We start from the raw sequence: 20,675 nt of genomic DNA, 5'->3' as shown, positions 1-20,675 counted from the left end.
TTGACCCCCTATAATTGCCTGATGAACTGTTTGTTGGGCAATAATTGATAGAGCTGGACTTGTCTAGATGTGGTCTCACATGAGCATATGTGTGTAGGCTGATATGTCAGTTATGGATAGTCCATGATATGCCCGTTGACAATCCATCGGGACACCAAGGGTTCCCTAACTATAGTCTTTTGACTAGTTTAACAAAATAGGGTCTTGTGTAGCCTCTCATGCTTCTCCTGGACTCCAAAGTGTTGGGGGGGTGGTTCTATCATGCATTCCCCTAGGTTCTTCGTCTTCTAGGGTTGATGATCCATGTTTCTAGTTCCAAAGGTGTGATTCGCTTGAATGGCATTCGACATCGGACTCCACTAACTTCATGGCTGAAGGAGGTCTTGCATTGGAGACAATAAAGCACACACTCCCTTTACTTGTTTCTCATCAAGGCTCATAGACAAAGAAGGGTTGATTATACTTGGAAGTCGAGGGTGGATGAAACATTTGCAATGAAAAGTAACTCATGGTTAAATCAAGGGTATATAAGAGAAGGCAACAAGTTTGTACAATCCATGTCAAGGAAGAAACATAGATTGTCTGATCATGGTATTAGAAAAAGTTGCAACAAAGACATCCAAAGACGGTGATGTGTTGGTCAAGTTTGTGTCGAAGGATCGGACATGTCATATTATCTTTGTAAAGAAGGAAGTTTTGGGCTTAAGGTTAAGAAGTACTTAACTAAAGTTTAAAATGTGCATACTTTTGGGCTAATACATATGGGTTCATTATTAGTAGCCCTCATGGCAACTCTATTCTATGCTACACTAAAATTGATAAACTAAATAAACTCATATTTGCTAGAGAATAAAAAACAATCTAATTAATGAAGCAAACTAGCTGCAAATTAAATGGGTCCACATATACTAACCTTAAATTATCGATACCTTATGGATTCACCAAAATTTTGGTAGCCTTCATGAAGAATTCTATGAAAGAAATGCTCTCTAAAATGAGAAAAAACAAGCATGAGAATAAAAAATAATCTAAGAACAAAATAAGCTATAAATTCAAAAGTTACCGCCTTAAAACAAGGAGATAATGTCCATCCTTAAAAAAACCAAGCCCCTCTATGAGTAATTTGGTGAAAAAGTGAGAGCAAGAGGTGGGGAAAGATGCCTCCTTGAATGGATGTGCTCGGGTTGGGAGGTAGGAGGAAGAAGGGTCTAGGGTTTTATACTATATATAGCTAGGACACTGCTGATCAAACAAAAAGCCAACAATGATATTGTTATACTGTTATCGAGTCAAGCCATGATCCGACACTGGAATATCACTATCACTTTGTGTTATCATCAATTGACAATGATAATTAGAATATCATTGTTGGTGCATGGTTCGAGGTGGCAATGAAAAGGGTCTTTTTCACTGTTGGATGAATAGGACCCCTCGAATTTTAGTCTTCTGACCCTGTAGTATTGTCGACCCAGAACAATCGACAATGATATAGTCCAACAGTGATTACTATATTTCTAATGTAGTTCTGAATCCCAAGTAGGGGAAAACGGGCCTTATGTCTAGAGTTCCTCTCTTGCCCTAGCTGGTATAAGTTGCAATACTTCATAAACTGAAGTCGGATTGGAGATCGGAAATCAGGCCCAAGGGATAATGCCTAATAATTTCATATTAGTTTTTTCTCTTGCAAATTTTGCTAAACAAGCTTATTATTGGGATGCAGTTACTGTCTGGTCCTCGAGGGCACATAACCTGCATTAAATTATCGACAAGCGAATTATGCATGCACGTACAGCGTAAAGACGATCGAGCTAGACACATGAGTCATTTGGACGCATGAGTACGTACTGACATCGACCTCTCTACTACGTGATGGCCGATCGATGTGCCGGGGCTGCATGCATGCATGCATATATGTACGGACAAACTAACTTGAATGGTTGCTAGCTCTGTCTGGCCACCTTTATTTGCATTGCGCACCGTCGCCTTCCTGTACAGGTCCCCGGCCGGGCGTACGCGCGGGTACGGGATGGATGGATGGATGGATGGATGGATGGATGGATCGATCACATGTAAACAGGGGAGGGACAGAACGACTGGATGCATGCATATGCATGCATCCATGTCGCGCATTCACAATTATTCCCTTGAGGGACTAACTAGCTACTACCTCTTTAATTTGGTGCGCATAGTGGCAATAAGCACATCATCTAAATTAATTTATTTGTCATAGTATAGTATTGGATTCTTGTTTGTCCTACTCATCAACCAAATTAAATGATCTGTCTACAGAGAAGTCAGGTGTGTTTTAAAGGGGTTGGACACTTGATTTTTTTTTTAACTGTTGGATCTCAAGATCGATCTAACGCAGCATCATTTTTCCTCTACCTTTGGCCTCTTTTTTTTTTCCACGAGCTCTACAGCTTGTTAATGGCATCTCTGCACAAAGCGCCTCCCATGCCCCACCAGCCTCATCTTTGGTCGCTCCCCGCTGTTGGATCAGCTTCCACCCCCACACCTATATGCTAACCGAGCATCTCCAATAGTTTGGTAAAAATTATTTAGCAAATCTTATAATTTGCAAGTAAAAAAATTATTATCTCCAATAGTTTGGCATTTGGGTTTGGTAAAATTAGAAAAAATAGACCCACTCCAAACCGATCAACTGTTTTTTTTTGCCGCCGTGCCTATTCGTCTCCTGTGCGCCATACCTGGGAGCCGCCGCCTGCGCATGTCTCCGTCGTGGCTGGGGGCCGGTCATCTCCTTGAACTAGGCGGCCAACTCCGCCAGGAAGATTCCCCGCAAAAAATCCTCCAGGAAGCTAGGCGCCCATCTCCTCCAATCCAAGTCCTTGTGATCTCTTCTTTGAAGTACAATAGTTGTATATTTGAGAACAACTATGGTGTTGCCGCTACGGACGAGGGCCGCACCAAGGTGTTCAAGAAGGACTTCGTGGCGTGGGTGCGCGCGGAGGACGGCGACGAGTCTAATCGGAGTCGGAGGTGTCCAGGTGAGCACGTGACGTCTGGATCTTTTGTTGGGTCGCGCGGTGGAGAACTCCAGGAGAGCATGGGAGATCAAGCGTCAGCGCGATGGCAACCCATCGGAAGCGCGCAAATTTGCACGTGATATCCCCCGGATGGCAAACCAGGAAAATGAGGCAAGTGCTTTAGCAAACTGTTGGACCATTTTTCTTGTTTTGCCAAAAAAACAAGGATAATAAGTGCAATTGGCAAACTGTTGGAGATGCTCATTGGGCATCACTACTGCAGAAAGAATGATCACCGCGGTTCATAGGCTGGGAATCCGCGGTTCATTGCTACACACTTTTGTGGTCAAAACAAGGCTATGTCAAAAGTGTGTAGCAATGAACCACGGATTTGCCCTGTTTTTACCACAATTATACTTTAGCAATTTCTGTTTGCTTATGAAGTATATAAACATATGTATAACAATGCAAGCATGCATGCACTGATTGTTATGAGTGTGTGGCTTCCAACCAAACAAAAACAAGGTAACGGTGTCCACATCACTCTCTACAGCATGCAAACAAATGATGACATGATATAGCTGCTAGCGAGGCAGAAGATACTATACAAAGGTGAGACGACGACCGCCAAATAAATAATAATGGTTTGATGTGGATGGTAACAACGGACAGTGGCAGGGGATGTTTGCTAGTGGCGCTAGCTTGGACATATACATACATATATATGCATGGCACCCACATGGCTAACTTCGGTCAGATTTTGTTATTCAAATAGGCCGCACATCATCAATACCTCCATCCAATATTTTCAGCAAAGATACACAAGGTACGTGCACAATGATGTAGGTTGGGCCTAGCTAATATATATGTGCGTCGTCTTCTTGCTGTATGCCTGTATATAAATTCCTCAGTTGGCTCAGTGTGTCATGGAAGAATGGGGCATATGTGTTATGTGACGTGTGTATCAAAATGTAACTGTGTATTATAGAGTAGTACAGTAGAAGGGAAATAAAGAAGGGTCCAAGCTATGATCACGTGCCTTGGCAGGTCTGATCATGCTGGTGAACACCCCGGCCAGGTGTCAGAAAGTGGGGTTCGATTGGTAATCTATCACCGTCTTCCAGTCCCTAATTTAAGTTAAGGTATGCCTTCCCATCCTGCTATCTTTGTAACTAGCTCGCTCATCAATTGACTTAAGGTTTAAGGGCCCTGTTGGATCCTAGAGCTAACAATTAGCTTAGGTGTCTTATTTTCTTCCTAGCTAATTAATAGTCTAGCTATAGTACTATATCAAAAAAAAAATCTATCTATAGTACTGCAGAGTCCACAATCCCTACCGTCCTATCACTACCAAGTGTGCTAGAGCGGACAGTGATCTGGCTTGGCCGTCAGGTCAAAAGCCTGGGATCCCAACGGAATTAATTTTTAGCAACATAGATTATTTTCAGAGACGGCTCAATTTCTAGCCGTGGATGGCTCAATTTCTGCCTCTACAATGCCTTTATTTTCAGGTGCCTATACATCGAGATAGCTCTTTTTCAACCACATCTAAAAATAGAGCCGCACATTAAAATTCGAATTCTTCAACGACCTCAGATGAAGAAATGATCAAAACAAAAATTGTAGATCTCAAAGAGTTATACAACTTTATAGTTGATAACTTTTTTTATTTATTATCACAATTGCAAGAAAATTATGTTTGAATTTCTTACATTTGAAATTCAAATTTTTCAAACGACCTTGAATGGATACATGACCAAAACCAAAGTTGTAGATCTCAAAATGTTATACTGCTTTGTAACCTCTTCATTTGAGATTTTTTAGTGTCCTAAATACTCATTGTAAATTTGATGAAGATAAAATGAGGAGGACAAATTCCAAATGGACACAAGTGACTTATGTGTCGAGTGGCTAGAGGAGGCACGCGCGAGGCCTAGGGGTCGCGGGTTCAAGCCCTTAGTGTGAAGCATGTGTTTTTCAAGGCATCCTGCCGCCTCTATAGTACAAATCTACAATAGTGATTGGGGATCTTGCTGACCCAGCAGTGAAGGCCCTCTCTCACAGCTGGATAGAGTCATGAACCAACACTAATAGTGGGAATATCGCTGTTGGGACATGACACAACCCAGTAGTGATATGCTATCGTGGCTTGATCTGGCAGTAGCAACAAAATACCACTCAGTTGAACCATTACCCTACAGTGATCTATATCACTTAATCCACCTATCCTAATTACTCAGTTCTACCACAACCCAGTAGTGATATGCTAATACTAGGTCATGGCTTGATCTGGCAGTAGCAACAAAATATCACTACTTAGTTGAACCATTACCCAACAGTGATCTATGTCACTTAATCCACCTATCCTAATTACTCAGTTCTCCACCATCGGATCCAGCTATCACTATTTCTGCTTATAAGTGGGCCCCAAGATGTGCTCTTTTAATCCCACATCCATAAGAATAGGTTTCACAATAACAAGAAGACTGGCAAGATAATTCCTATAAGCCTCTTTGAAGGATTGAGCCGACGAGGTCACCACATGCACCTCGTTGTCGATGGGTATGTCGCTTATCATTGAAAGCATAGCGCCATAAATTCTAAAATAAATCTAAAAAATACGAGCAATTGTGCTAACTCGAGGATTTGAATTCAGGTGAGTAGTTAACACAAGAAACCCAACCAACTAACCTATAATAAGTTCGTAGCTCATGTCTACTATGTAATCAGGTAGGACCGAGAGCTAATCACACCACCCACCGTACATATATAGTACTAGGTAGGTATATTTATATAACTAGTATGTGCTCCTAGGGTTATGAAAACATGTAGTTATAGACTATGCACAACGGTTTGTTACTCTGTTTGATTGTAAGCCAAGACGAGCCTAGCCAAAATTTGGCCAACGTCAAATTGGGGCAGCGCTAAAATTTTCCAAGTGCCGCCGGCCGGTAAGAAAAAAGGCGTTTGATGATAGCCATGGCAAACAACTCTGAGTATAAGGTATGCGGTCTAAATGTCACAAAATTTTGTCTTCACTGAAACATGCATCTTGTTTTGTAGTTAAAAATCATAAAAAAAATAAAAAATAAATAAGATGACAAAAAAATTATAAATTGATATTTGTTTAGTAGATATTTCCATTTAAAGCTCTATAATTCAAAATCTCTCGATGCAAGTGCAACAAATAGCAGCTTGATATATCATTTTGGTGCATGGCCATGCAGCCGGCCGGCCAAATTAGTGCGCAATTCTCTCGCCCAGTCGCCCGTGTGAGTACCCACCGTCCCCTGTTAACTGTAGCGGGCACAAGCTAAATTTGTTTTGGCTAGCCAAATCTTGGTCTGAAAACAAACGGTGGCCAAAAAGTCCCAGGTCACATATGTCAAAAATTTGGCTTGGCTAGCTATAGAGCAAAACATGACCTGGTTCAACACACACACACACACACACACACACACACACACACACACACACACACACACACACACACACATATATATATATATATATATATATATATATATATATATATATATATAGGGATATTCCTTTGTACACGTACGTGTAGTTACTCTCATCTTCAATAACTACATTATGTATGTATTCATACTTGTTTATCAGTTTGAGTATGTTTATATACTCATATTAAGATACTCTAGATGTTACCACGCGAAAATTTTTCAAAAAAAAATATATTTTAACTATATTACTAAAATGCCACTACTATATTATATACAATAAGTATAACCATATACTCTATGTATGTATGCATACTTAACATACATATCACTCTAGATGGTCTAGTATGATCATATACTTTGTCTATATACATTTCGTCCGGTCATATACACCTTAAATCTAGAGATACATAGATGAGAGTAACTACACGCACGTGTAAAAGAAACGCGTCATATATATATATATATATATATATATATATATATATATATATATATATATATATATATATATATATATATATATATATATATATATATATATAAAACTCCCGGTAGTAATTACTCCTATGTGTATATCTCTAAATTTAGGACGTATATGGCCCAATGAAGTGTATGTAGACAAAGTATATGATCATACTAAACCATCTAAGGTAGTATATATGTTAAGTATGCATGCATACATAAAGTATGTGATTATACTTATTATATATACTACAGTAGTGGCATTTTACTAATATATTAAAAAATATAATTTTTTTTTGAAATTTTTTCGCATTGTAAGGTCTAGAGTATCTTAATATAAGTATATGAATATACTCAAACCGATAAACAAGTATGAATACATACGTAATATGGTTTTTATTGAAGATGGGAGTAATTATTCCCGGGAGTACAGAAAATGCATATATATATATATATATATATATATATACACTACTATTTTCTTGACTACCTGAAAATTCCTACAATTTATTCCATATTTTCGTAGCCAATTAAACTTCTGTTCCCTCCGTTGCAAATTATAAGTTGCTTTGAATATATAGGAAAATGAATGTACTAAAGAAGTTAAAACGACTTATAATTTTAAATAGATGAAACAGAGGGAGTATATAATTCATTTTAATTATGCAATTAATATACTGCAATGAATATTTTCGATTGGTAAAACGGTGCGCCCACATGCACATTACGCTCCTTTAATTGCTACTCCTCTCCTAGTGATAATAGAGAGCACATTCAATTCTCACTCATGATTCCTAGTTTTACCTTTTTGACATGATCGATAAGAAATACCGTACGTGTCCTGCCACTTGACTAAATGCATGGCGAGGAAGGAATATGCTGAAGCCAGTACATACAATATAAACGACACATTCACTAGCTCTGAGAGAGGTGCACATATCATGTCAATCAGTTTCCAGTCCATGCATCCCATCTATCGGTTTGGACCATCTCTCAGTGCTACACACTGTACCCCCGGCCCTTCAAAACGGCACACAAGAAAAAAAATATATATTGGTGCCTGCTCCATCTAGCTCTCTCTCTCTCTCTCTCTCATCACCATATCGTCCAATGAAACCTCACTAGCTGCGGCCTATCATCCCTATAATTGTACCAGCATAACATTACCAAACTTTGCTCCTCTGATCTCTACTTCTCTAGCTAGGCATCTACCTCCTTCCCTCCTCTCCTCACCCACCCGCAACCACCCCTATACAAAAAGAACCTTATGTCATATGCCACTCATGACCTAATCACCAAGATCCATTTCTTCTCCTCGAGCAAGAACAGGCAAGCCTCTATTGCCAATTTAGAAGTGCGTGCCGCAGCAGCTTGCAATGGCTACTACCGCCGCGCCCCCCGATCTCTCGCTCCATATCAGACCTCCTTCGCCGCCCGACGATGCTAGGAACAGTGGCGGCGGCGGCGGCGGCGGCCATCGTCAAGCGAACCACGAAACAGACGTGTTCTTCGCCAAGCAGACGCTGTGTCTTGGACTTGTTGAGACGACGACGACGACGACGACGACGACGGCGCAGCAGGATGGCCAATGCGACATCCAGCAGCAGCAGCAGCCGCAGCGGCTGCACCAACCTAGCCAGATCCAGAAGTTCAAGAAAAGCTCATCGGCGGCGCTATCCGGAGGCACAACGAGATCTGGGAATGGCGGCAGCGGTGGTGGAAAGAGGAGCTCCAGAGCACCGAGAATGAGGTGGACCACGGCTCTTCATGCACACTTCGTGCATGCCGTAGAGCTCCTTGGCGGCCATGAGAGTACGTTCCTCAAGAACGTTCTTGTTTGCTTGTTTAAATGTTTATCCATATTCTGTTAAATTGCTAGTCAATTAGTTGATTGTGCTCCAATTCGTTGGGTTTGCGCTTGTCGTTAATAACGACGACATGATGATCCGATTCGCCTGCAAGTTCTTGGAATCTTGGGTGAATCTGCATTTATTATATTTTCTCACTTGATTATATTTGATATATCCCCTTGCCTACAACTGTAACAAACATGGAGTGCTTTTCTTTGTTTTCTTTCCACTTAATTGTAGCTTGCAGAGTTCACTGAACTGTTCAATCTTTGGTTTCAGTTTCAATTTGGTTACAAATTAAGAATTGTACCTTTTCTTTCTAGGAGCAACGCCAAAGTCAGTGCTGGAGCTGATGAACGTTAAGGATCTCACATTGGCTCATGTTAAGAGCCACTTGCAGGCAAGTTACCAGAACCTTAATATAATCTCTCTCTCTCTCTCTCTCTCTCTCTCTCTCTCTCCAGTAGATTTTGGTACTTAATAATTGTATTTCTCATGTCAAGAACCAAACAAAAAGATAGCACAGTTTGATGATCTCTTGATCAGCCCCTTTCACCCTTTTCTTCTTGGCATTGTTTGTAGTTGTCGCCAAGTACTTGTCTCTTTCATCTTATGTAACAGTAATATAGATCAACCACAACGAATTGAACTAATGTTTTTTTTCCTTAGCTCGTTGCAAAGGGTGAACCAAATGGCAGCACAAGGATCAGTCTAATCTTTATTTCCATGTCTGTTTAATTTCTTATTTGCTTTATTACTTCATGCAGATGTATCGAACAGTGAAGGGAACGACTGCAGACAGATCATGTGCTGCAGGTAAAACATTACATGCATACATGCATGTCAGCTCCAGAAACATTTCTTTTCCTGAGTTGATATTCCTCAGTAGGGTCATATCAACATAATGCTAGCTGAATTATTGGCATGGGGCGTGCCTGGTTAGTATTTCCAGTCAGTCCCATAAAGCACAAGCACTGCCATTCTTTTTCTTAAAAATGAAGTAGCAGTATTTGTCTTTGAGCTGCTACGTACACAGTATCTGGAAATACCTAGGGAATAGCCACATATATATGTTTATATAGATGCATGTATATATATCCGTTGTAAATTTCAGTGATTTGACAGGCATATATGATTTGCTGTAGGCCATGTGCAGATGATGAGAGATATGGGCTTTCTGCAGAGGGGTTGTGAAATGAATGGCTTCGAAGCGTTTAGCAACAGTACTTCTAATGCTACCGCCAATATTAGGTTTGTACCCATTATCAGCTGCTTATTATATATAGTATTGTGTGTGTCAGTATTGCATTGCATATATAATTCGTTACAGTGATGCCCTATATATTTATTCCATTGCATTGGTTACTTTTGCTCTGCGAATCTGCATCCTCTATTTTGTCATTTTGATGATTCACGTGATACATTTTGCGCATTTATTTAAATTTCTTTATGTATAATGCACGAACATGGATGGTTGTCTTCTAATAGACTTGGTGTTGAAGGTGGCACATATGGTTTTTTGTGTCGCTCTTTGAGAGAGTTCATAATAAATAAATGGTTGTGCACATAACTATGCAGAGATCGGAACAAATATCTTTTTTTTTTCTAAAAAATATATAATGCACGATCATGGCCACTATGATCCCATGCCTCATTTCATATCCCCTTTCTATCCTTTTTTTAGAAAAAAATTATCTCCCCTGTCTTTCTTGTTGCACTAATGGCTAGTGTTGCATTGCTGTCATGCATATCGCTCTTGCATTTCTTCTCTCATCTTCTATAGCTACAGGTTTTGGCCCCACATGCTTCTGTATGAGGTGTCCTTCATCCAACTTTAACAAGTCAAAACTACAACACATGTTGCAAGCAATTTTATCCCCTTTTCTTTGCACATGCGACACACCTTTAGGGAGCATTTGATCAAAAACATATATAGCACTTGTGAAAAATAAAACATAGAAAGAGTCCCGTATTATTGTACTCCCTCCATCCCAAATTGTAAGTCGTTTGACTTTTTTTACCCCAAGTTTGACCACTAGTCTTATTCAAAAAATTTGTGCAAATATAGTCAAATTTAAGACATTCTTGAAGAACTTTTATTAATAAACCAATACACAACAAAAAGTGATATTTTGTACAAAACTTTGAATAAGACGAGTGGTCAAACTTGATATTAAAAAAGTCAAACGACTTACAATTTAGGATGGATTGAGTACATAGTATTGAGCTTCCCTGTAACCAATGCAATGTGCAATATTTTACTCTAAAAATCTCAATATAGTTAATGTTTTCTGATTTTTTGAAATCAATAGGATGGCACTAGGTTGACCACAAGTTGATCATCATATGTTCAAAAGCACAAAACCGTTGGGGTTCCTTTCCATTTTAATGAAAATTTATTTATAGCGTTCTTCATATAACTAAACTGCATATTATACTAACATATTTGGCAAAAATTAGAGCAACTGACTGCACATGTTCAAAGCCAAGACTATATTTTTTCTTATTTCCTCTATGCCAAAAAAATCTTGCTTCTCAGCGAGTCAAACACTCTCAAGTTTAATTAAGTTTCTAGAAAATAATATTAACATTTATATCTTCAAATAGATTTATTATTAAAATATATTCTATGGTTAATCTACTGATACTTATTATGCATCATAAATATTAATTAGTATTTTTTGTACATATTCGGTCAAACTGAAGATATTCTCCTTAGAAAATGAGGTTTCTATTCCTGTTGGGACAGAGGGAGATAGAGGGGCCGGGTGGAACCTCAAGTCCAATGTTTACAAGAGGACACTGGTGAACCCAATAATTTTCTGTCACGTGGTAGTCAAGGGATCATATTTACTAAAATGCTATTCATGGTTCCTATGCACATATTTCATATATGGTCAAGTAATACTGCTATGGTAATATTATTGGTGTTTATGTTGATCCAACATAGAAATCATAGTTTAAATTGAATTAGCTCTATGCCATAATATGCATTTATATTATGCTAAATATATAATAGTTGAGACTAGGGAGAATTAGGTGTATGACCCTGGAAAAAACTTGTCTTAGGTATATGATTCTTCTTTTTTTGAATTTGGCTTTATAGCCTCAAAACAAAATTTATTTGGCTCTATGGCCTTCTGTCAGTTTTGGGCAGCTAACGATGTTAAGTTAGGGGTACAAAGACCATTTTGCCCCTGGCAAAAAAATAAAAATAGAGTTTTGTTTGTTTATTGTAAGTTTTGAGTATATATATTAAGTACATAATCACATATATATTTTTAGTACACAACCACACATATATATATTCACATAAAAAACAATTTTTTTTTACTTTTTTTGTTAGGAGTAAAATAGTCTTTCTACCCCTGACTTAACACCGTTAGCTGCTAAAATAGACAGAAGGCCATAGAGCCAAATAAATTTATTTTTGAGGCCATAGAGCCAAATTCAAAAAAAAGAAGTCCATATACCTAAGATAAATATTTTCCAGGGCCATACACCTAATTCTCCACCTACTTTTTTATTAAATGTTAGTGATGCTTCTTGTCCGATCATAAAACCATGTACCATTTTGATATTTGCATGGTCCATGGAGCACAACTTTGCTCACAAATTCAATTTAGTTGATAAACAAAAACCTCTAAAGAAAGTGAACACAAAGCAATTTTTTGGATGTGAGGAACAAAGATGATTAATCAAATTCAATAATATGACAACACAAAGAGAGATACAATTTAGTTTATTTGAATAATACAGATCACTATAAAAACTTATACTACAATATGTAGTTATTAGTTAGAATCAAGGACATTAGATGTACAAAACAATTGAAGTTTTTCTATATATTATCCTCTACTTTTATGCATAAATCATAAATGAAAGAATTATGTACCTAGTTAAGCAGTTGTGGCCACCAATATGTACAACATAAATGAAGGCGAGGTTGGATTGTTGCCTGAATCACATAAGTCGAAAATAAACTTCTCCTTTTTTATATCAAACATAAGAAAATTATTAGGGCTAAACCACAATGTGTATGTCAAGTGTGGATATTACTTGCATTAAAAGGAAACTTCCTATATATCATAATAAATACTACTTATGACATTTACAAGGCACCACGAACAATAGAGTCAACTTGCTAGCTCATATGAACTTTAAATAAGATAAAAATAAAGTAACCCAACGTGCTAGCTTAGAAAAATGTGTAAACATAGACATATGAATCATAAAAAAGTGTGAGAGCTTAGCTCTTCATGAAGAGCTGCTAACTTAGGGCACTCACAATGCAAGACTCTATCACAGAGTTCAAGACACTTAATTATATATTATTTATGGTATTTTGCTGATGTGGCAGCATATTTATTGAAGAAAGAGGTAGAAAAAATAAGACTCCAAGTATTATTTAGACTCCAAGTCCACATTGTTCGAGATAATAAATAACTTTAGACTCTATGATAGAGTCTGCATTGTGAGTGCCCTTATCGTTCTCTCCTTACTCGATTAAATAATCTATGAATTAAATCTTTTAACACCATTGGAGCTGGAACGTCTCAACCGTGTCGTTACTTCAATTATTGCCAGGAAATTAAATAGAATTCCACACACTTAATATGTTTCGATATAAAAGCTAGAATAATTAAGATTGAGAGTTTTTCATATGAACAAAATCTCTCCTCAAAAGATTAACAATGATATTTCTAATGTTCCATGGCCATCCTATATATATCATATGCATGGGGTACGGTGTGGGGTATATTATTGTGATTTTTCTTTAGTTCATTCAGGTGGGCGCCCTGCCTGCCTTCCCGTCGTTGTTGTTGAACGCATGCGTGTCGAGATTTTTTTTTTAAAAAAAGTGCAACAATTGATAATTTGTTTTTCTGGTGGTCAGTAGTTGGGCAAGCTAGGTACGATGACAGTGTTGTGCATGCATGCATATGTCTGACGATGGTGATAGATGCGCGTCGTCCTTTGCTGGCTGGCAATTCCCAAACTCCCACGCACGCACGCATGCAAAAGCTTGCAAGCGCTGGAGGAAGAGGAACCCCTGAACTGAAGGCCGGCCCTGTGCGTCATGCATAGTATGCTGCTGGCAGTGGCAGCAAATGTAATGATCCGATCCAACTAATTGCTGGATCGATGGATCCCTCTATCTGCTGCGTGCACAGGGATAGAGCCATCTATCCATGTAGTATCTACCGCGCGCACATGCATTAGCATATATAGCGGCTATAGCTAGGGTTTTGGAGTGCATGCAACGGGGGGGACACGTCTTTAAAGGGCAAGTAAAGCCTCTAGCTAGTCATGCATATTATTGCGAAAAAATTGTGGAGCAGAGGCATGCAGCAGTCATGCATATTCATGGTAGCTAGTGTAGTACGTACTACTGGCCAAGGAACATCATGATGGATGGCAAGACTTTCTCGCCTTGCATGCATTATATTGCCAGATTATTGCCTCCTACATATACTATACAGTCCTACTACTAACATGCAAATTAGCATGCAGCCTGCAGCAAAGCTATTAGCTGTGTTGATGAGCGAGGTCCCAACAATATAATGCATGCATGCGCCGGATCGGCCGGGGGATACTTATGTGCAAGAAGCCGCCCGGCCGGCCGGCGGCTGGCCGGCCGGCGACCACCGGTAGTGATCGAGTAGTAGTCGTCGTCCGTTGTGATGGATGCACGACTCATTCATTGTCATTCAGATCCATATCAATTGTCGCCCCCCTGCGCTGCGCCCCCCATATGGTCAGATCATCAGGGTCATTACCACATTAGATTGTGCGACGACGAGAGTGGTGGCCGGAATCTTGGCAAGAAACAAGTAGAAGAAGACACGAGAGGACGGAGCAAGGGCAGTAGTGCGGCAGGGCCGGGGGTGATGCAGATGCAGATGCAGCTCAGCTAGCTGATCCATCCATGCATCTCTAGCTATCCGATCCATCCATCCGTCCGTCGTCCATTGCCCTGCTTGACCGAAAGCCTGCGTGCAGGGTACCATTGCAGCATATGATGCTCCCAGCTAGTATAGAGCTCACAGCCATGATATGCATGCAGGCAATCAGGCAGCTGCTTAAATAGAGTTGGCACGGTAGTGGCGAGCATGGACAAGCCAAGTTGCCAGCAGCGGCAGCCAGCAAGATCAGAGCTAGTAGCGCATTGCATTAACACACACTCGCTCGACACTGCATTCAGTCCACCGTACCAGACAGTGGCACACACAGTGTGCTAGCTGCCGTCAATTCTGGTTCCTAGCTAGCTAGCTATAGTTCTCCTTCACGCACTTGCATATATTGTGCGTGCTTCGTGTCATGGATGAGTGCGTGGCATCCATTTAGCTAGCTCCGATCCGTACGTAGTGGGGATGGTGAGAGTTAGCTAGCTAGGTACCGGCACCAGATCAGTCCCAGTCCCAGACACAGCACACACGCAGCAGTTAGTAGTCGTAGAGATAGAGATCCTCTCGATCGATCTCTCGGCTCGATCGACCACCAGACCAGAGAGCAGCCTGCTGGCCGGCCGTGTGGCAGATTGGAGTTAATTCCTTGTGTACCTACGACTACGATATATAGATGCATGCGTCCTGCTGCTAGCGCTGCTCTTCTGCATATAGAGAGTATGCATCTTTGTTCGTGTAATCTGATGTTTTTAACTGTTTTGCTGCCTGTCGTTGTATTCATTGTGTCTCTTCAGCTGGTACACCGTAGTACTACTCAGTGAGTCACGAGATCCACTGATTCTCTCATCGATCTCTCGCTTTCTCTCTCTCTGCGTACCGCGTACGACCTGGTACGTAACAGTATAGTACGGAGTGACATCAAAACTAGGGCCTTACCTTGTTTAGTTCACCTCAAAATTCAATTTTTTTTTCAAGATTCCACATCATATCGAATCTTACGCACATGAATGAAGCACTAAATATAGACGAAAACAAAAACTAATTGCACAATTTGTCTATATATAATTTACGAAACGAATTTTTTGAGCCTACTTAGTCTATAGTTGGACAATAATTGTTAAATAAAAACAAAAATGCTACAATATCAAAATTTAAAAACTTTTTGGAACTAAACAAGCCTAGGAGTATCGATCTATACTGTGATAACGGAAGATTTGCACTACCCTACATGCATGGCTACATAGGATAGGATGATAGCTATATATATGAAAAACATATGCAAGATAGATGATGTAATAGTACACATATATTTGTATGTGTATGAACAAATTAAAGTACTGATAGATGATCATTGCTTGACGTATGTACGTATATGTACATATACGTCTGCATGCATGATGCAGAATGCAGCAGGCAGCTGCAGGGTCGCCGGCAGGGAAGCAGGAGGTGGCCTGGTTCTTGCGGCCACCATCCTTCGCACACCAAAGTGGGGCGGTGCCGCTGCCGCTGCCCTGTCCCTACCTCATGTCTGCACACCACAACCGCTACTTGCTCTCACAAAATCAGGTACGGTGATTATTTTACCCTCTATCTATAAGAGCAGTACTATATAAAATATAGTATAACCATATACTTCATATATACTTACATATTTGATATACATACTACCCTAAATAATTTAGTATGATCATATACTACATTTACATATACACCATATATACCGTAAATCACATATGGAAGTAACAACTTCTAGGGAGTAGAAAAAACTTACCATATATATATATATATATATATATATAGTAACCCACTTAGTAAAAAGTTACTATAATATTATAAATTAATATAGTAATTATTGTAACTCAAAGTGGCTACAAAATAAGTTATTTTGTAGCCAGTTACAGAGTAATAGCACCTCTCTATCGCTTGTAAAATAAATCTAATCTCTCAGCTCAGCTCGTATTCAGTACAGACATACAGAGAGAGCTAGAGAGAGAAAGTACTGTACCGTAATGTCCTTCGTTATTAAGGATGCAGCTCTTTTTTTATAAAGGAAATATTCTGGCATCTGCGAATGCACACAGCCAAGTTCTCACAAAGTTTCCAGCTTATCTGCTGATTACAATTGAACGAATAAGAGAACACCGAAATGTAGGGAAAATAAAAAAAGCAAATTCTATTATTGTTTTGTCCATCCATTCTTGGCAAATATATCCAAAGCAAAGGATGCCGTTGTTGCTTACTACCATGTTGGTGTGTTTTGGGTAAGCTAACTAATTACGATCAAATAAATATATCATTCTAGTTCATTTCTCCCCTCAAATAAAATTACATACAATTAACATCATTATTCTAGTTCATTCGAATAAGTTTTCGTCGATTCAGTGACTTAAAAGTAATTAAAATTTTTACATCCTGGCCTAGTAGTTAGTAATATATATTGTTACTCAATCAAGGTTCAGTTCAGTGCAGTCTAGCATCATATGTGGTCCATTATATAGTAGGATCAAAGGTTGATGATGAAGGAAGATCTCGCCATAATTTGGTAGCCCGTAATGCTTCCTGGATGTCTCCCTCCCCACATGATTTATTACACATAGATTGAAATAAACTAGCTAATTGCAGTAGTACGGACATTGAATGGTTTTCTTCATGCACTACTGCTAGCTCGCTCTCTGGTACACCAAAGGGTTTAATTAATTTGGCGAGTAATGTAGTAATAATGGCTAGTAATGTGGTAATAATACAATATTCTGATTGTTGGGGATAAACAGCACATCTTCATCAATAATGTTTGTTGCAGCAGAACCGTACCCTCGCTCTCTTACTTCCTCAGAGCTATTCACTCCAGGCAAAAAGTGGCTATATAGAAACGTCATCATATATACGACGCATGCATGCAGCTGCAGTTGGCAGAATGTCTTAACTTGAGTTTGGTCCACGGGCAGCCAGTGCTTAGCGGTTTCGTTCACACCAAAAACCAAAAAGTTTTCAAGATTTCCCATCACATCGAATCTTACGGCACATGCATGAAACATTAAATATTAACAAAAACAAAAATTAATTACACAGTTTTGCTGTAAATTGTGAGACAAATATTTTGATCCTAGTTAGTCTATGATTGGATAATATTTGTCACAAACAAACGAAAGTGCTACAGTAGCAAAATCCAAAATGTTTTCGCATCTAAACAAGGCCCACACGCAATGCATGCAAGAAAATGTTATCCTTGTTTGCCAGATATTATTCATTATATATACTTTGATTCACAAGAAAAATATTTTTCTAGTACGTAATCAGATCCTCCTCTACATACATTGGTTATACTATTTTTTGTTACTGTATTAGGTTTGGCAAATACAGTAGCAGTACGCAACACAACACATGGCAAAAAAGCTATGCTAGCTGTTGTCGTTCTCGCCATTCATAATGACACTTTCTACGGCCACAACAAGATGCTACTGGAACCACATATAGCTAGACTAGATACTATATTTCCCTTTAGATCTCGTGTTGTATTGCTTGCTGGATCCAGCCAACACTACTTGGGATCCCCACTACCTCAACCAAGAGAGCAACGAGCTGAAAAGTGCTATGAGACAGTTTAAAGAATATCCATCTAATCAATCCATCCACTGGCTTTCATCTACATATATAAAAAACGACGACATGCATGTCAGCTCGATCGGACAATATATCAGTACGTTACCCATAATAGTTTCTGCATGGCAAAAACATATATATAAGCGATGCATGCATGCATGCATGTTTTTTTACAGGGATGGAGGGCCAGAGGCGCGCAGCAAGACGCTGCTGCCTCGCAGGTCCTAGGTCAGGACAATGCAGCCCGGCGTCTGCATCCAGGCTTTACTGACACGGCCATCAGGCAGAGACCATCACCCTGGAGCGCAGGTGTTGCAAGCCGCTGGTCGTCGACGACGACGACGGCGGCGGCGGCGGTGCCTTCGCCGTCGAGCGGCAGGAGTAGCATCAGCAGCACGGAACAACCAGCATGCAGCTGGACGACGATGACGAACAAGCATCATCATCAGCAGCATCAGCAGCAACAGCAGCAGGTGTCATCAACGATCGCGGTACCGAACCTGGAGATAAGCCTGGGGAGGCAGGGATGGCAACACAACCTGCAGGATCACCATCAGCAGCAGCAGCAGCAGCAGCGCAGCGGGGAGTCCACAGCGCCAAAAGAGCTGACCCTCCTCAAGTGCTTGTGATCGAAATTAGTAGCTAATACTTGATCGATCGGCTAATCTCTTGTATAATGTTATCGAGATGAGCGAGAGGTGCAAGGCTGGAAGCAAATGATGGACCGACGACGACACTAGCTAGAGATATATTTTGGTGCTAGCGCTTCACGTAGTTCTTTTTTTTTTGTACTTTGATCTATATCCATTAGCTTCATTTTGTGGTATGTGCATGTCATTTGTGCTGATGTGTTCCAGTGGAGAGACTGTTAGAAATCGCGTAAATAAACGGGCTACCCTTCTCAATATACAACGACTAATCAAAGATTTTACTAGTGCTTAATCATTTCAATAGCAGAGTAATTAAGATCACCATGTTCAAGTACAGTTGATAGGAAAAGGAGTACTGATATGCTAGACAATATATATACACTATGTGAAAACCCACCTAGTGACGTAGAAAAAGTGGTGGCTCGTCCTCACAAAGAAGACCCGCGTCACTTATCTCTATCTGTCCTTCAAGTCAGTAACGGACCTATCACTATAATTTGATAAGTTAATAATGACTTGTGTTAACAATGTCCACAGCAAATTTTAGTTGATATGTCGTAATAACATCAACCATGTCACTATATCATTTGCATGAGCTTCCAATAGTCCCATTGCAGCAAGCGGAACAACCAATTCAAGACCAAACAATCAACTCTCCTAAAAACTTCATAGATAAAGAAATCCTCTTAATATACTGATTGATGTGTCCAACCAGGAAGACAACAATGGTGTTGAGCCTCAAAACCAAGAAAAAAGTACTAACTGGTATTGTGATGATTGAAATGATTTATGGATGTTGCTTACTCTTAAGAGTACTCTAGTTTTGTTGAACCCACTTTTCGAAGGAAACCAAGCATATAAGTGCAAAATATGTGTGCCCTAACTGTATGTATGCCTAGGATATCCACAAAAAACATATAGCACAAAAATATGGAAATTACCAAAAAAAGATAATGTTATTAAATAGCATAAACATATTTAAAATAATACTTACATGTTAACATAACACAACAAAAAACGATTTTGAATCTTGTCTTATGGCTTCCAATCTTCATAGGGATGGATGACTAGGAGCATACGCCTAACACTCCTCGTTACTTCTTAGAAAACTCACTACATCCACCATCTAGTACCTTCATTCTGGATTTTTTTGAATTTAAGCAAGTATAACATGAGTTTATACAAGGCTCAAAAGGCCAAACATGACTGAACTATAGTAAGCACTTTTAGTTGGTCATAATATTTATTCTTTCAAACTTGGTGAGTAACTAAATTATGCTTAAGCCCCAAAGTGTAAGTAATTAGGGATTACAATAGCATTAAGCCATATGCCAAACAATCCATGGTAAATCAGCTACTAAAAAAGGATTCTTACCGCTCATGATCGAGATCATGATTAACTTATCATTTTAAGTACTTTGCGGACTATACACAACTTTAACCACGAGTCATGATCTACATTCGTCGGGGATAAAGCTAACCTATGAACCATTTTGAAGGTGAGTCGGCAAGATTTTATTATAGCTATTCCAAAGTCTTCCTAACAAGTTACTAGCCATGAGGTTTCAGATTTACCCAACAAATATGTACAGCCTCCTACCAAAATGACACACACCATCACAATAACATATAAATGATAGAAAGTTGAATCACACCCGACAAAGGCACGCCCTCTTGCACCTTTCTATAATCATTAACAAGCTAGAGTAGTTTAGATTACTAAGACAAGACTAGAGACATGTTGTCCTCATAC

At 39.4% G+C, this 20,675-nt stretch overlaps 1 protein-coding gene across 1 annotated transcript; it reads left to right on the top strand.

The window, feature by feature from the left end:
- Nucleotides 7,882-19,098, top strand: LOC8062489 (two-component response regulator ORR23). The gene is made up of 6 exons (XM_021461707.1): nt 7,882-8,725; nt 9,087-9,163; nt 9,531-9,579; nt 9,909-10,014; nt 16,076-16,238; nt 18,449-19,098. The coding sequence occupies exons 1-6, from the start codon at nt 8,290-8,292 to the stop codon at nt 18,899-18,901; spliced, it is 1,284 nt and encodes a 427-aa protein (XP_021317382.1). The 5' UTR covers nt 7,882-8,289; the 3' UTR covers nt 18,902-19,098.

The sequence above is a fragment of the Sorghum bicolor genome, chromosome 1, assembly GCF_000003195.3.
Source record: "Sorghum bicolor cultivar BTx623 chromosome 1, Sorghum_bicolor_NCBIv3, whole genome shotgun sequence".
NCBI lineage: Eukaryota > Viridiplantae > Streptophyta > Magnoliopsida > Poales > Poaceae > Sorghum > Sorghum bicolor.
The sequence above is the reverse complement of the archived record's forward strand: the minus strand, read 5'-3'. Positions and strand labels throughout refer to the sequence as shown.